The sequence below is a fragment of the Carassius auratus genome, chromosome 1, assembly GCF_003368295.1.
Source record: "Carassius auratus strain Wakin chromosome 1, ASM336829v1, whole genome shotgun sequence".
In the NCBI taxonomy this organism is placed as follows: Eukaryota; Metazoa; Chordata; class Actinopteri; order Cypriniformes; family Cyprinidae; genus Carassius; species Carassius auratus.
Window position 1 is genome coordinate 4,967,636 of NC_039243.1, and position 13,706 is coordinate 4,981,341.

The window sequence follows — 13,706 nt, forward strand, 5'->3', positions numbered from 1 at the left end:
ATGCAGAAATGTTAATCCATGCATTTATGACCTCAAGGTTAGACTATTGTAATGCTTTATTGGGTGGTTGTTCTGCACGCTTGGTAAACAAACTACAGCTAGTCCAAAATGCAGCAGCAAGAGTTCTTACTAGAACCAGGAAGTATGACCATATTAGCCCGGTCCTGTCCACACTGCACTGGCTCCCTATCAAACATCGTATAGATTTTAAAATATTGCTTATTACTTATAAAGCCCTGAATGGTTTAGCACCTCAGTATTTGAATGAGCTCCTTTTACATTATACTCCTCTACGTCCGCTACGTTCTCAAAACTCAGGCAATTTGATAATACCTAGAATATCAAAATCAACTGCGGGTGGCAGATCCTTTTCCTATTTGGCGCCTAAACTCTGGAATAACCTACCTAACATTGTTCGGGAGGCAGACACACTCTTGCAGTTTAAATCTAGATTAAAGACCTATCTCTTTAACCTGGCTTACACATGACATACTAATATGCTTTTAATATCCAAATCCGTTAAAGGATTTTAGGCTGCATTAATTAGGTAAACTTAACACGTCGCATAACACAAGATGTGCACTCAGAAGTACCCGATACGGCCATTACACCACCTGGATTCGACATTTTATCTCTGAACTCCGGTGAGAGCAGAAGTGTAGGGGTGTGCTTTGTGATTAACACTTGTTGGGGCACTGATGTTACAGTTTTATCTACACACTGCTCCCCTGAGATCGAACTGCTCTCCATTAAAATGCGTCCCTTCTACCTCCCGCGGGAGATTAATTCAATCATTCTTACAGTTATTTACATCCCGCCTCACGTGGACAAATCTAAAGCATTGTACAAACTCTACAGCAGTCTGTTGTTTACTAATGGCTGCATGAAGTTCGTTCAAAGCAAGCTTGGCATTAGCATCCGGTGGAATATAGACTGCGGTTATTATGGTGGAAGTGAACTCCCATGGCAGATAAAAAGGTCTACATTTAACCATGAGAAACTCTAGGTTAGCTGAGCAGTGTCTCCCAACAATTACAGTGTTCGTACACCAAGATTTGTTGACATAAATGCACAATCCACCACCTCTTGTCTTGCCGGAGTCATCTGCCGTTCTATCTGCCCGGAACGTGTAGCGTCCTGCTAGCTCAATAGAATTATTGGGTACGTCGCTGTGTAGCCACTCTACAATGACATTTTGGACATTGCTCTACTCAGGAATACAAAATCAGAATATGTGCTGCTCTTAAGTTTATTTATTGCATCTGCACTGACACTTTAAGATTCCTTCATGTAGCTCTGCGACAATCTACAATGAGATTTTAGACACTGTTCTACCCCAATAATCATATTAATACCTCAGGACTACTTGTGAATTCTTATAACTCGTAACACTGTCTATCTTTATTGTATCTGTTAATGCCACTTATTTGTATATAATGCTCTGTCTGTGTCTGTTCTGTCTATGGTCACTGAAGACTCAAAAATCTCAGTTCTCTCCACGTGTGAGTATGTCTTGTTATTGTCACTGTATGTCTGAGCCTCGTCACAAGCATTTCAATGCCCAGTTTTCCCCAGTGTTAACTATGCAAATGACAAATGAATGCCTCTTGACTCAATGTACTTGCTACATCATTAGAAGAATGGCATCTACGCTAATATTTGTCTGTTTCTCTCTTGTTCCGAGGTCACCGTAGCCACCAGATCCAGTCTGTGTCCAGATCAGAGGGTCACTGCAGTCACCCGGATCCAGTACGTATCCAGACCAGATGGTGGATCAGCACCTAGAAAGGACCTCTACATCCCTGAAAGACAGCGGAGACCAGGACAACTAGAGCCCAGATACAGATCCCCTGTAAAGAGCTTGTCTCAGAGGAGCACCAGGACAAGACCACAGGAAACAGATGATTCTTCTGCACAATCTGACTTTGCTGCAGTCTGGAATTGAACTACTGGTTTCGTCTGGTCAGAGGAGAACTGACCCCCCAACTGAGCCTGGTTTCTCCCAAGGTTTTTTTCTACATTCTGTCACCGATGGAGTTTCGGTTCCTTGCCGCTGTCGCCTCTGGCTTGCTTAGTTGGGGTCACTTCATCTACAGCAATATCATTGACTTGATTGCAAATAAATGCACAGACACTATTTAAACTGAACAGAGATGACATCACTGAATTCAGTGATGAACTGCCTTTAACTATCATTTTGCATTTTTGACACACTGTTTTCCTAATTAATAAAGGTGAGTTGACTTGTCTGATCTCCCAGTAAGACGTCCGTTGCCCCAGTCCAGACAAACATTTTGGGGTGGGTCTGGAATCGGTACTATTCACACCAGCTCTCAAGCCATTTCAACACTGGCCTCATGCACCCCTCCTGCAACTGTTAATGGCCTACGGTCCTTTATTGGTTTGTAAAAAGTCCTAGCTTGTGTCCTTAAGGGGTGTGCATCAATCATTGCCCCCTTCAACAACATGGCCACCGGTGGTGAGTTGACCGATGCGGTTTTGTGATCCAGATGAGCGTTATCCAGTACTTGTTCTGTGACAAGAGAGTTACCATTGTCAAAGGTGTGAAACGGTATTTTACTGTTACCTTAGCAAGTGATGGGCTGTTACCTGTGGGGCGTGACACACCACTGTCAAACACTACCGAAAGCATTGTTGTTCCAAGGTCAGTACTGTAGGAGTTGCTTATGTCATTGCACATTAGGGCTAGACCACCCCTCGGCTCACCAGTTGAGACTTGCCATTGGCCGGTACTTCTACGCACTGAACATGGATTCAGTCATCCAGCTAACAGTCAAGGATGTCACCAATGTGCTGCACTGGCTAAGTCCCCTGTTTTCGCAGTGGAGCAGTCCAGCTGTGATCCACCTGAGATGGGACAGGTCAACTTTTGCAGCTGACATGCTTAAACGTGAGCGCCAGCTCATCTTAGTCATTCGTGAGTCTGAGATCCTTTACAGCTGTTTTGTTAATTGATAACGAGCAGAAGGAAACATTGTGGGATGGTATTATACACTTGTGAATTGGCATTCGTCTGCTTGATGGGCCCTTTGCTATAGTTAGAACTGACCCAGCACCAGGTTTTTCAGCACTGGCCAAGGACAAAGTGATTGCTCAATACAGGCTAGCCATTGAGGTTGGCGATGCTAAAAATATAAAAAGAAATCTGGTGTTGTGTCAAAGGTTATTGTGATGATGGTGCAACATCTGAGAGCAGAGAGGTGTGCGAAGTGCCACTGTTGCCCATCTGAGTGACCCTGACGTCCCCCTGGTGATAGTGACGCCCACTTCACCCCCGGCTCTGATGACAGTGAATCTCTGAAGGGTAGGACCGTGTCCCCATTAGGTTTGGTGGAGGTCCCATGCCATGAGTTCCCTTCCTCCCAGATGTTCCGGTGCAGGCTCCTCGTGGTGGTCAAGCCATCTCGGTTGACTTCCCGACAAGTTAAATGATTATGAAGCACTGTTGATACTTAAATGTGAGATAGTATGAGAACTAAGCCCCGTGAGCTTAGGGAAAAGCAATATATTTTTCCTATGGGCAGGTGCTTTTCTATTGATGTACCAGTTTATTATTATTATTTGTTTTATTTTGTTTACAACATTTATCCAGATGGTTCTATCTACTGCTTTCAAGGAGCAATCAGGGCCAAGGCACTGCAAGCACAGTTTGTGACTGCATGTTTAACTTGCATTTTATTTGCATCCATAATATGGGTCTTTGTAATGTAAATTTCTATGTTAACACAGAGGAGGAGTCTGACTATCTGAGAGATATAAAGAATGTTTATATCAAACTGAAAAACACAAATATTACAACAAATGGTGAGTTACTGTTTCATTCTTCATTTATCTTACAGAACATTCAGACATTTATACAACTGTCAAAAAATACAATGTCAAAATATGAATATATAAAGATTTTTCTGTTATTTTCGTCTAGATAAAAAAGATCTATGCTGTGATCTCCTGAAAAGAGATTGAGAAGATGTTAGTAAGTTCATCAATAACTACATGTCTTCATCAATAACTACAACTTCAGCTAAATTTCAGTGTGCTGTTCATCTCTTTCTCTGTATCCCTTGTAGATGTTTGTTTTTTTGGCAATTTATCTTCCAGTTGTACTGATGAATGAATGCAGTCATGATGAAAAAGACTGCTCTGATATCTATAACTCAGAGGAAACGGTCAGTAGGTTTTACTTCATCTATCCAGCAGGAGACATTCCCGTCTCGGTTTACTGTGAGATGGTCTCCGGTGGGAAAGATGAAGACAACGGAGCATGGACGGTATGAATGTGACTCTAGATCATCAAACACACATCAGCACATTCATTATGAATCATGTATTCTATATAAACCCATCACAGGTGTTTCAGAGGAGAATGGATGGCAGTGTGAATTTCTATCGGCCGTGGAATCAGTACAAGAGAGGATTTGGGAATGTGGAGGGAGAATACTGGCTGGGTAAGATCTCACAGTGTGTGTGTGTGTGTTCATGTCCAGTGTTTGGTTGAACGTGTTCTTCGTGTGTGTGTGTGTGTGTGTGTGTGTGTGATCAGGGCTGGAGAACATGTACCAGCTGACAAGCAACAGGACATACAAGCTGAGAGTGGATCTGGAGGACTTTGAAGGAAATAAAGCTTTCGCTCTGTACTCGTCCTTCTCTGTGGGTCCTGAATCTGATGGGTACAAACTACATGTTTCAGGATTTAGTAACGGAGGAGCAGGTAGGACCCTTTAATCTATACTCAATGTTGAGAGTAATGATTTACTAAGTAAATAATTCTGTTGAAAAAGGAAAAGATTACTCTTATTTTTATGCAATGTCTAATTTAATATCTAATATTAAAATGTATGTTTTAATGTAAACTCCTTGGTTAGTTCAAGAATAGTTGATGCAATTTTATATTATTTGTTTCAAAGAATTAAAAGCTAGATTTTCTTGTATTGTTCAACTAGTCTTGGTTAACATGGGATTTACAAAGTAATGCAATACTTTTTAATGTACAAAAATGTAATTAGTACAGTAAGCTAGTTGCACTGTTAAAAGTTGTCAGTAGCGAGTAATTAATTACTTTTTAAAGTAACTTATCAAACATTGCTTATACACATGAAATGACATTTCCATTTATTTATTGTTCTTAATGATGCTCTTCCTCTCGGCAGGTGACTCTTTATCGGACCATGATGGACAGAAGTTCACCACAGTAGACAAAGACCAAGACTCAGACAATAACAACAACTGTGCCAAACTTCATCTCGGGGGATTTTGGTACAAAGACTGTATGCAGGCAAACCCCAATGGTGTGTATATATGGGGATTATATGACACCCAAACCATCATTGGAAATGTATGGTCAACCTGGAGGGGTAACGGTGTTGGTATGAAATCCATCAGCATGAAGATCAAACGTGTGCCATAGAAACATTTCAATGTTTGACAGATATACAAAACAAAACAATCAAATTAAAGTTTAAGGGTTTTCTCTTGTATTACCTGTTTTACTTTATAAATCATGTAGTAAAAGTGTATGTTTGTAGTGGTTTTTCTATAACCAGTGTAGGGTGGTGTAAGTTGTTCATGACACATAGGTTAGAATAAACAATTTCCATAAAACAATGTATGCTTCTCGACTCATTAATTTAATGGATAAACAATGTTTACAAAACATGTGTAGCTGTGGTAAGAACCACCCACTGGGCAAAGTTACGTCCAGGGGACGTCTTTGTATGTCTTTGCTGACGTTGAAAAGACGTCCACTGAGGAGCCAGAATGAAAGTTTTTATGTCTTTTTTTGACGTCTTCTGTACGTCCGATTTAGACGTTCAGAGAACCTCCTTCCAAGGTTAAAAACTAGGTAAAAAGTGGTCATTGGACATATTTTCAACATCATTTAAGGTTCATTTAAGCATAACTTATACTGTTTCTGGACCAAATCAACCCTCTCAGGATGCGTTAGATTTACAGTCATGTTATTTCAATGTAATTTCCAGACACTGTGTTTGTCCTAAAATCAAGAAAATAAAATTATCTTTAAGAAATAATGAAATAAATGACGATTGAGCATGTGGTAAAATCAACTGCAAATCAAAGACATTAAATCTCTGAAGATCTCAGCAGAGGAGGATCAAACATCTCCACAAACAGCTTCATCAGCTTCACTCATTAGATTGACTTATTTCTGTCAGACATCTAGAGAAGCTCTTATTCAGAATTAACAGAGATTTAAAAGTTGATATTTGGTGTGTGTGGTGCTCTTGATGCTTTGACCCCAGCCTCAGTCCATTCCTTGTGAAGTTCACTCAAATTCTTGAATTGATTTTGCTTGACAATCCTCATAAGGCTGTGGTTCTCTCGGTTGGTTGTGCATCTTTTTCTTCCCACTCAACTTTGTTAACATGCTTCGATACAGCACTCTGTGAACGGCCAGCTTCTTTGGCAATGAATGTTTGTGGCTTACCCTCTGTAACAATATAAAAACTTCACAATCACAGTAAGGAGGAGGGAACCTTTGGACATTTAAAAAAGTCTTGAACAAATGACCAAATAATCCACAAAATAAAGCCCAGGCCTGGTCCTCTCTCGACACTCATACCATGTGAAGGGTGTCAATGATTGTCTTCTGGAAAACTGTCAGTTCAGCCAGGGCCGTGCACAGGGGGGTGGCCCGGTGGCCAGAGCCACTGCCCCTCTGCGCTCATCGACTGAGGTGCCCCTTTTCCCCACCGCTGCGCTCAAAGCATTCCGTTGATTCTGCGAATCCGCTCCAGGTTTTCCCGCTCGCTCCGCACTCCGCAGCATAACCAGGCCTGTGACACACTGGATGCGTGGCGCAAGCGTCTCAGCCGCGTGGCGTGTCGGTTTTTAATTCGGCTCTCATAGCTGTGTCCAAATTCAGGGTCTGCATCCTCCTTAGGATCCTTCCTACCCGGTTGAAGGAGGATGGGTCCTCCAAAGACCGCAAAAACCGGAAGTCGGTGTTTGTGAATTTGGACAGCCTACCCTTCTTTCAGTTCCCTCCCTTAACCGTTGCTCATATCCTGTCGCCTAGCAACCGTGACAGCGCCAAGCAAGACGCGGGTGAAGAGCTCATCGTTCTCTCCCCGGAGCTTTATAAACACTTCTGTCTGCTCTTTCGTCCTTAGAAGCGTTAAAACAGCTTCAATCACTAACAAATAAGCTGTGTGTAAGGGGATATTCACACAGGCAGTAAGGAAGCTAGTTTACAAAAGTAAACGTTTTTTTTTTTTTTTTACATATACACGTACACATGTAAAAAAAATGCTTAACGCTAAAACAAAATGCCTAACTAGAAAACCACTGAAAATATATCTTTTTGAAAAGCCAGTTTTTAAAAAACATCGAAAATAATACTCCTCCCCCACTCCGCTACCGCTCGCTTCGTCCTGCCGAAAAGAATTATGGGATAGGTAGGACGCGAAAGGATCCATCACACCCATCCTTCGAATTCGGGGAAAAGGAGGACGCATTTGTGGGCCGCATTTGAAGGATCCTACGAATTTGGACAGCCTTCGTCGCGGCGCTGTGACGTAACATCCTTCAAATGCGTCCTCCGAAGGATGTAGACCCTGAATTTGGACACAGCCCATGTTAACAGGTTAGAGCTTACAGACCGCCTGCGTGAGACGCGCGTCTCAGGCGCGGCTCGAGCCGCGCGGCAAACGCTTGCTTGCTAGAAATAGAACCGACGCCTATTTTTACCGCGACACGCGCGCGTGTTGGAAGCTTTTCCAGGCTAAATATAATAGGAAAATGTGTTTAAATGTCATTTGTACACAAATACATATGAATTCCTGATATTTTGATATTTGAAAGTCTATAGGTTGACATAAATTCAAATATAAATGTAATTAAAAAAATAATAATAGTAATAATTATCGATTTTCAAATATTGCACCTGTCAAACATAATCTATTTCGCCGTCAATATTTTGACGGTGTCCTTTATCAGTAGGCGTAGGTGTGTAGAAAAAAGTATATATTGTTGTAATGAAGACATGAGCCTGGTCTGTCAACGGTCTCTCTCTACAGCAGCAGCGCGCCAGCGACGCGTCAGGCACGCTCTGGCGTGTAAAGACACAACCACGCTTCTGGGACGCTTCTGGGACGCTTCAGACACGTGGCGCTCACGCCATGCAGCCAGTGTGTCACCGGCCTCACAGTATATGTCTGCGGCGCTTGTGAACACGACAGTTCACGAAAGCTGTCGCTTTAACAGATAGGCTATGCAAGACAGTGGTTGAATCTGCGAAATTAGTCATTTGTGTTTTTTTTTTTTGTTTTTTTTGTTAGAGTATTCTCCTGAGAATGATGCTATGTACTGTTTCACCTGTAGGCTTTTCATGAATGATGAAAAATGTATTTGAGCGTGTACTGTCTTCTTTTTTAATTGTACATTTTGTAATAACTGGATAATTTGCGTTAACAAGCAACCGCCCCCTTAGTGCCCCTTTTTTTGGTTTAGGCCACTGCCCCTCAAAATGTCTGTGCACGGCCCTGAGTTCAGCAGTCTTCATCATGATTGTGTAGCCCAGTGAACCAAACTGAGAGACCATCCTTAAGGCTCAGGAAACCTTTGCAGGTGTTTTGAGTTGATTAGCTGATTGGCATGTCACCATATTTTAATTTGTTTAGAGAATTTTTTTTTTTTTATGTGAGCCAAAATAATCACAGTTAAAAGAGCCAAAGACTTAAACTACTTTAAGCTTGACTGTATGTCCAACATGTATGTCTCTTATAACAACCATAACACTTGACATTTAAAACAGTGAAGTTTGCAGTACATATATTCTTTCACAAACAAAAAAATAAGGTACATATATATATATTTTTTTTCCCCCCTAAGTATTCCGAGGGGACTCAACACACAAGGAACAGCACACAGTCGGGAACCTAGCAGTATTCACATTTTTTGATTTAGACAGTGTGAGGACAATATTTCAAATAGTCTGGATTCACTAAAGGAGTTTATTGAATATTTAAGGAATAAATAATCATGTAAACAGTAACTTCAAAAAATATTTTAATGCACAAACATCCATACATTTAAAAAACAGATTTCAACATGATCCTTTCACACAGAAAAAAAGTTATAAAAATTGAAATTTAAGCGCTCTAATGTTTCTATGACACACGTTTTATCTTCATGCTGATGGATTTCATACTGACTGCGTAATTCTTCCACGTTGACCAAACAACACCAATGGCATGATAGGTGGGATCTTCTCCCCATAAATACACTCCATTGGGGTTTGTAGTGTGACATTCTTTGTACCAAAATCCCCCGAGATACTGCTTGGCACAGTTCTTTTCATAGGAATCTTGGTCTTTGTCAAAGGTGGAGAACTTCTGTCCGTTATGACCAGATAAAGAGTTGCCTGCAGAGAAGAAGAGCTTCACTGAGGACAGTAACTCAACGTAAATGAGTTTTTATGAGTATAAATGAAAGTGTCCTACTTGCTCCTCCATCAGTGAATCCTGAAACATGCAGCTGATATCCAGCACATTCACAACCCACAGAGAAGGACGAGTACAGAGCGAAACCTTTCCTTCCTTCAAAGTCCTCCAGATCCACTCTCAGCATGTACTTGTTCTTACGTGTCAGCTGGTACATGTTCTCCAGCCCTGATCATACACACACACACACACACATGAAGAACACGTTCATCCAAACACTGGACATGAACACACACACACACACACACACACACACACACACACACACACACACACACACACACACACACACACACACACACACACACACACACACACACTGTGAGATCTTACCCAGCCAGTATTCTCCCTCCACATTCCCAAATCCTCTCTTGTACTGATCCCACAGCTGATAGAAATTCACACTGCCATCCATTCTCCTCTGAAACACCTGTGATGGGTTTATATAGAAGATATGATTCATAATGAATGTGCTGATGTGTGTTTGATGATCTAGAGTCACATTCATACCGTCCATGCTCCGTTGTCTTCAGCTTTCCCACCTGAGATCATCTCACAGTAAACCGAGACGGGAATGTATCCTGCTGGATAGATGGAGTAAATCCCACTGACTGTTTGTCCTGATTTATAAAGGTCAGAACAGTCAACCAGTTTGTCTACATCATGACCACAATCACAGTCCAATAAAACAGGCAGAAGAGCTGCAAAAAACACCATCATCTGCATGAGAGAAAAAGATGAACATCACACTGAAAAGCGCAAACAATCTGTACGAATGTGACACACTGTAGGAAACAAATGAGCTTACCTCCATCTTTTCAAACTCTTTTCAGCAGAAATATGTTTCCTAAAAGAGCTAAATAAGTTCAAGACCATTTCATTGTATTAGTTAATTTGTAAATACTACAGCTAATAGAAGAACAGAGTGAATCGACCCACAGAGGTCACTCCTCACGCTGAAGGAGTCTGAATGTAAAGATGTGCATTCACTCTCAAACTAACAAATCAAATCACATTCATTCACACAGAATGATGAATATACCAGCAGATCTTCAGCTGATCAGAATGCTTTATTTTACACACACACACTCCATTCAAACTTTCCAAATCACTGATTTGGTGACTTCACGTCTGTTGTCGTTGTACAGGAGCAAACTGGATTGTGCAAAGACTTTAAAACACTGGATTGCTCAAGCCACTGTGTACTCTGGGTCAGAAGATCTGCCAAAACAACCCTAACACACTACATGCTTTCAGTGATTCATCCTCATTCACAATGGAGCGGCGAGACTAGACGAAGCCCATCGTACCAATGATCAGAAATATCCATCTAGGGTTTGATAAACAACGGACTTCTTAATAGTTGTTTTATTACATTATGCACCCAGACATTGGTCTCGTTTCAGGACAATTGCAACACATTCCCAGCTGCACTTGACTCAAAAGAACAGCACAGAAGAGAGTCTAACAGAGGTTTTGCATGTTACCAGAAAAAGTGATTTACTCAGCTAACACTAAACACAATTTCATGCTTTGAGATAAAACAGGAGCATTTTATTCAGTGACATGGTCAATTTTATTGGTCATTTTTTGGAGAGGTGTCATACGATCGTCTACTGTCCGGACAGCAGATCATGCGAGTGTTTAGCTGGATGGAGGAATGCTGGGTAGAGATGCAGGATTCACAGCCAGTCATAAGGGATCTGTAACATGTACGATGACTGAAATACAGGAAGGACTAAACGTGCAGCTCTGACAAGCCGAGGGAAACAGATTAAGATAGGGAGTCCTGGGAAAGTGTGTGTAATGTGTGAGTTATCTGCAGGATGAGCGGATGGAGGCGTGCAGGAGAGGTCATCCGGTTCTCAGGATGATGTGAACTCCTGACTCGGTGAACACTGGGCCGCTCATGTCTCCGACCTTCAGCGCGAACGAGACGTCTTCAAACGGCTTCTGCATTTGACCTGACACACACACACACACACACAGTTTACATAAGCAAGGCCAATATAGTGCACTTAATATATGTGTATTTCAACTTGAAACAAAAAAACCTGTAAACAGAAATGAAAATCTTATATAAATTTGAATAACTGTATAAAACTTATTTCATCTACTTTACAAGGCAGCATTTCTCATTTTAATTTAATTTGACAGTCACTGAGTGCCCATGAATGCAGCAAACTCTATCAGCTTATTTTGAGATAAAGGTTTGCTGCCTGGTTGAAATATGAGATATTTTTATGAGATTTATTATTTCATTCAGAAATAGACCTCATGAGGACACGCTATGTTTATGAACACTAGGCTGTAATCAACACCTTAAACATAGCAAGGCTTTTTTAGTTCCCCTCACTACACAACAAATACTTTCAATTAACAGTATTTAGAAAAGAACAAGAATTAAAAATGTAAGGAGCTAGATCAATATAAATGACAAGCCAAGACTAATTAATATAGGCTAAAACGAAACAGAAACCAACGCTGGGTCTCTCATTCGACACAAAATCAAAAGTTTCCGTATTCGCGATGTATTTGAATGCCAAATAATTATTTACTTCACTCATGTTCCAATACGCATGTAAAACTAAATGTTTTACATAACATCACAGTGGTACAGCACAGATTTTACTACACATTTAAACTGAGCAGTGTGCGTGTTTCTCCATATGTTTGACTGGCTGTATTTTATTATGATAATAAACGTCAAGGTAGCAATGCTTAACTGTGTGTGCGGTCACTTGACTCCGTTTTCTTTTTAAACGCGTCACAGACACTAATCCTTTCTAATTTACTTCTATTCTAATTTAAAATAATCTTGAGGGTTAATAATCGGGTAATGAGCATCGGTTGTGGGTTAGGAGAAATAACCTAAATCACCATCCCTAGTTATGTCAGTAACGTCACAGTGCAGAGAATATAGAATAATAATAACTGTATAATAAGTAGCGCAAGTAATAGGCGTCCGAAAGATGAACTCCACTATTTATTCTAACAATTATTTCTGTGGTTAATATAGCAAAGGACAACTGTTCAGCTTCTGGGAAATTCTGGTCTGTTTTCATCTGGGTGTATTTCAGGAAAGGGCCTAATGCTGCAGCATCAGCAGCACCACCTCAATCCGTTCATAACCCCCCCATCCCGTTTCTGCACTTCAGTTAGTTCTCAGCTCAGTTTGAAAAAATGCTGAAGACGTGGGCGTGGTTCACAGCGGATCAGAGGACAGACAGCACACACAGCTTCAGTTTCAGACCGTTTCATTTCACTCCCATAGAGTTAAAAACACAAATAAATGCAAAGCCATTTTCAATGAATATGCACACGCCGCTGCTGCACCTCTGACAACTATAGGCTTGTTTCTGTGCTTATTCTATTATCCTGTTTGTGCAGAACTCTTATTATGAAGCAAAAACAAACATGAACGTTTCTCTCAGTTAATGTGTGCGATGTCGTCTCAGTCTGAAGCATCGGTCATAGCAAATCAGCACACACTGTTGTGAATAATTAAGAGAAGTGTCTTCTGATAGGGTAAGAACACGCAGTCTCATGAATAATTCAACAGACGCAGACGCATCATCAATGTACTGTAGTCCTTTGCCACATCACAAATCCTGACGTCTCAACAGAATATAGATTTTAAACCCAGAAGATGGAAATACCACAAAAAAATTTAATATTAACCAGTTTCCTCCAACAATTAAAATTGTCGTATGCTAACATTGTCTTCTATCAGTGTTTGATTTTGTGAGATTTGTGAGACTGTGGTGTGGTTGTCACCATACAGACTTTATTAGTTTGGTGATTTTACATCCGAGTTAGTTCTGGCTGCAGATAAAGTCTTAATAGTTGGTGATTTTAATATCCATGTTGATAATGAAAAAGATGCATTGGGATCAGCATTTATAGACATTCTGAACTCTATTGGTGTTAGACAACATGTTCCAGGACCTACTCATTGTCGAAATCATACTCTAGATTTAATACTGTCACATGGAATTGATGTTGATAGTGTTGAAATTATTCAGCCAAGTGATGATATCTCAGATCATTATTTAGTTCTGTGTAAACTTCATATAGCCAAAATTGTAAATTCTACTTCTTGTTACAAGTATCGAAGAACCATCACTTCTACCACAAAAGACTGCTTTTTAAGTTATCTTCCTGATGTATCCGAATTCCTTAGCATATCCAAAACCTCAGAACAACTTGATGATGTAACAGAAACTA

General features: G+C 40.7%; 4 protein-coding genes across 5 annotated transcripts in view; 2 read left to right on the top strand and 2 right to left on the bottom strand.

The window, feature by feature from the left end:
* Positions 1–13,706, top strand: part of LOC113039050 (zinc finger protein 501-like) — an 847,435-nt gene that overhangs the window by 717,586 nt on the left and 116,143 nt on the right. The gene's annotated exons all lie outside the window — the stretch shown is intronic.
* Positions 3,943–5,942, top strand: LOC113042418 (microfibril-associated glycoprotein 4-like). Its single transcript, XM_026201316.1, has 4 exons — positions 3,943–4,289; positions 4,370–4,466; positions 4,562–4,729; positions 5,169–5,942. The coding sequence occupies exons 1-4, from the start codon at positions 4,089–4,091 to the stop codon at positions 5,423–5,425; spliced, it is 723 nt and encodes a 240-aa protein (XP_026057101.1). The 5' UTR covers positions 3,943–4,088; the 3' UTR covers positions 5,426–5,942.
* Positions 9,036–10,478, bottom strand: LOC113041338 (microfibril-associated glycoprotein 4-like). Its single transcript, XM_026199840.1, has 4 exons — positions 9,990–10,478; positions 9,813–9,909; positions 9,480–9,647; positions 9,036–9,400 (listed from the first exon to the last, which is right to left on the bottom strand). Exons 1-4 carry the CDS (start codon positions 10,203–10,205, stop codon positions 9,147–9,149), a joined length of 735 nt encoding a protein of 244 aa, XP_026055625.1. The 5' UTR covers positions 10,206–10,478; the 3' UTR covers positions 9,036–9,146.
* The window catches only part of pin1 (peptidylprolyl cis/trans isomerase, NIMA-interacting 1), a 6,321-nt gene continuing 3,629 nt past the window's right edge, over positions 11,015–13,706 (bottom strand). Inside the window, exon 4 of the mRNA XM_026200946.1 lies at positions 11,015–11,443. Coding sequence (XP_026056731.1) covers positions 11,334–11,443 — 110 coding nt within the window. The 3' untranslated portion in view covers positions 11,015–11,333. The remainder of the gene's footprint in view (positions 11,444–13,706) is intronic.

Bases quoted from the DNA above. Each gene is read 5' to 3' on its own strand.
- LOC113042418 (XM_026201316.1), top strand. From the start codon at position 4,089: ATGTTTGTTTTTTTGGCAATTTATCTTCCAGTTGTACTGATGAATGAA. The intron at 4,290-4,369 runs GTATGAATGTGA...AACCCATCACAG, and splicing joins AAGACAACGGAGCATGGACG to GTGTTTCAGAGGAGAATGGA. The intron at 4,730-5,168 runs GTAGGACCCTTT...TCCTCTCGGCAG, and splicing joins ATTTAGTAACGGAGGAGCAG to GTGACTCTTTATCGGACCAT.
- LOC113041338 (XM_026199840.1), bottom strand. From the start codon at position 10,205: ATGCAGATGATGGTGTTTTTTGCAGCTCTTCTGCCTGTTTTATTGGAC. The intron at 9,648-9,812 runs GTAAGATCTCAC...GTGTATGATCAG, and splicing joins GGAGGGAGAATACTGGCTGG to GGCTGGAGAACATGTACCAG. The intron at 9,401-9,479 runs GTAGGACACTTT...TCTTCTCTGCAG, and splicing joins ATTCACTGATGGAGGAGCAA to GCAACTCTTTATCTGGTCAT.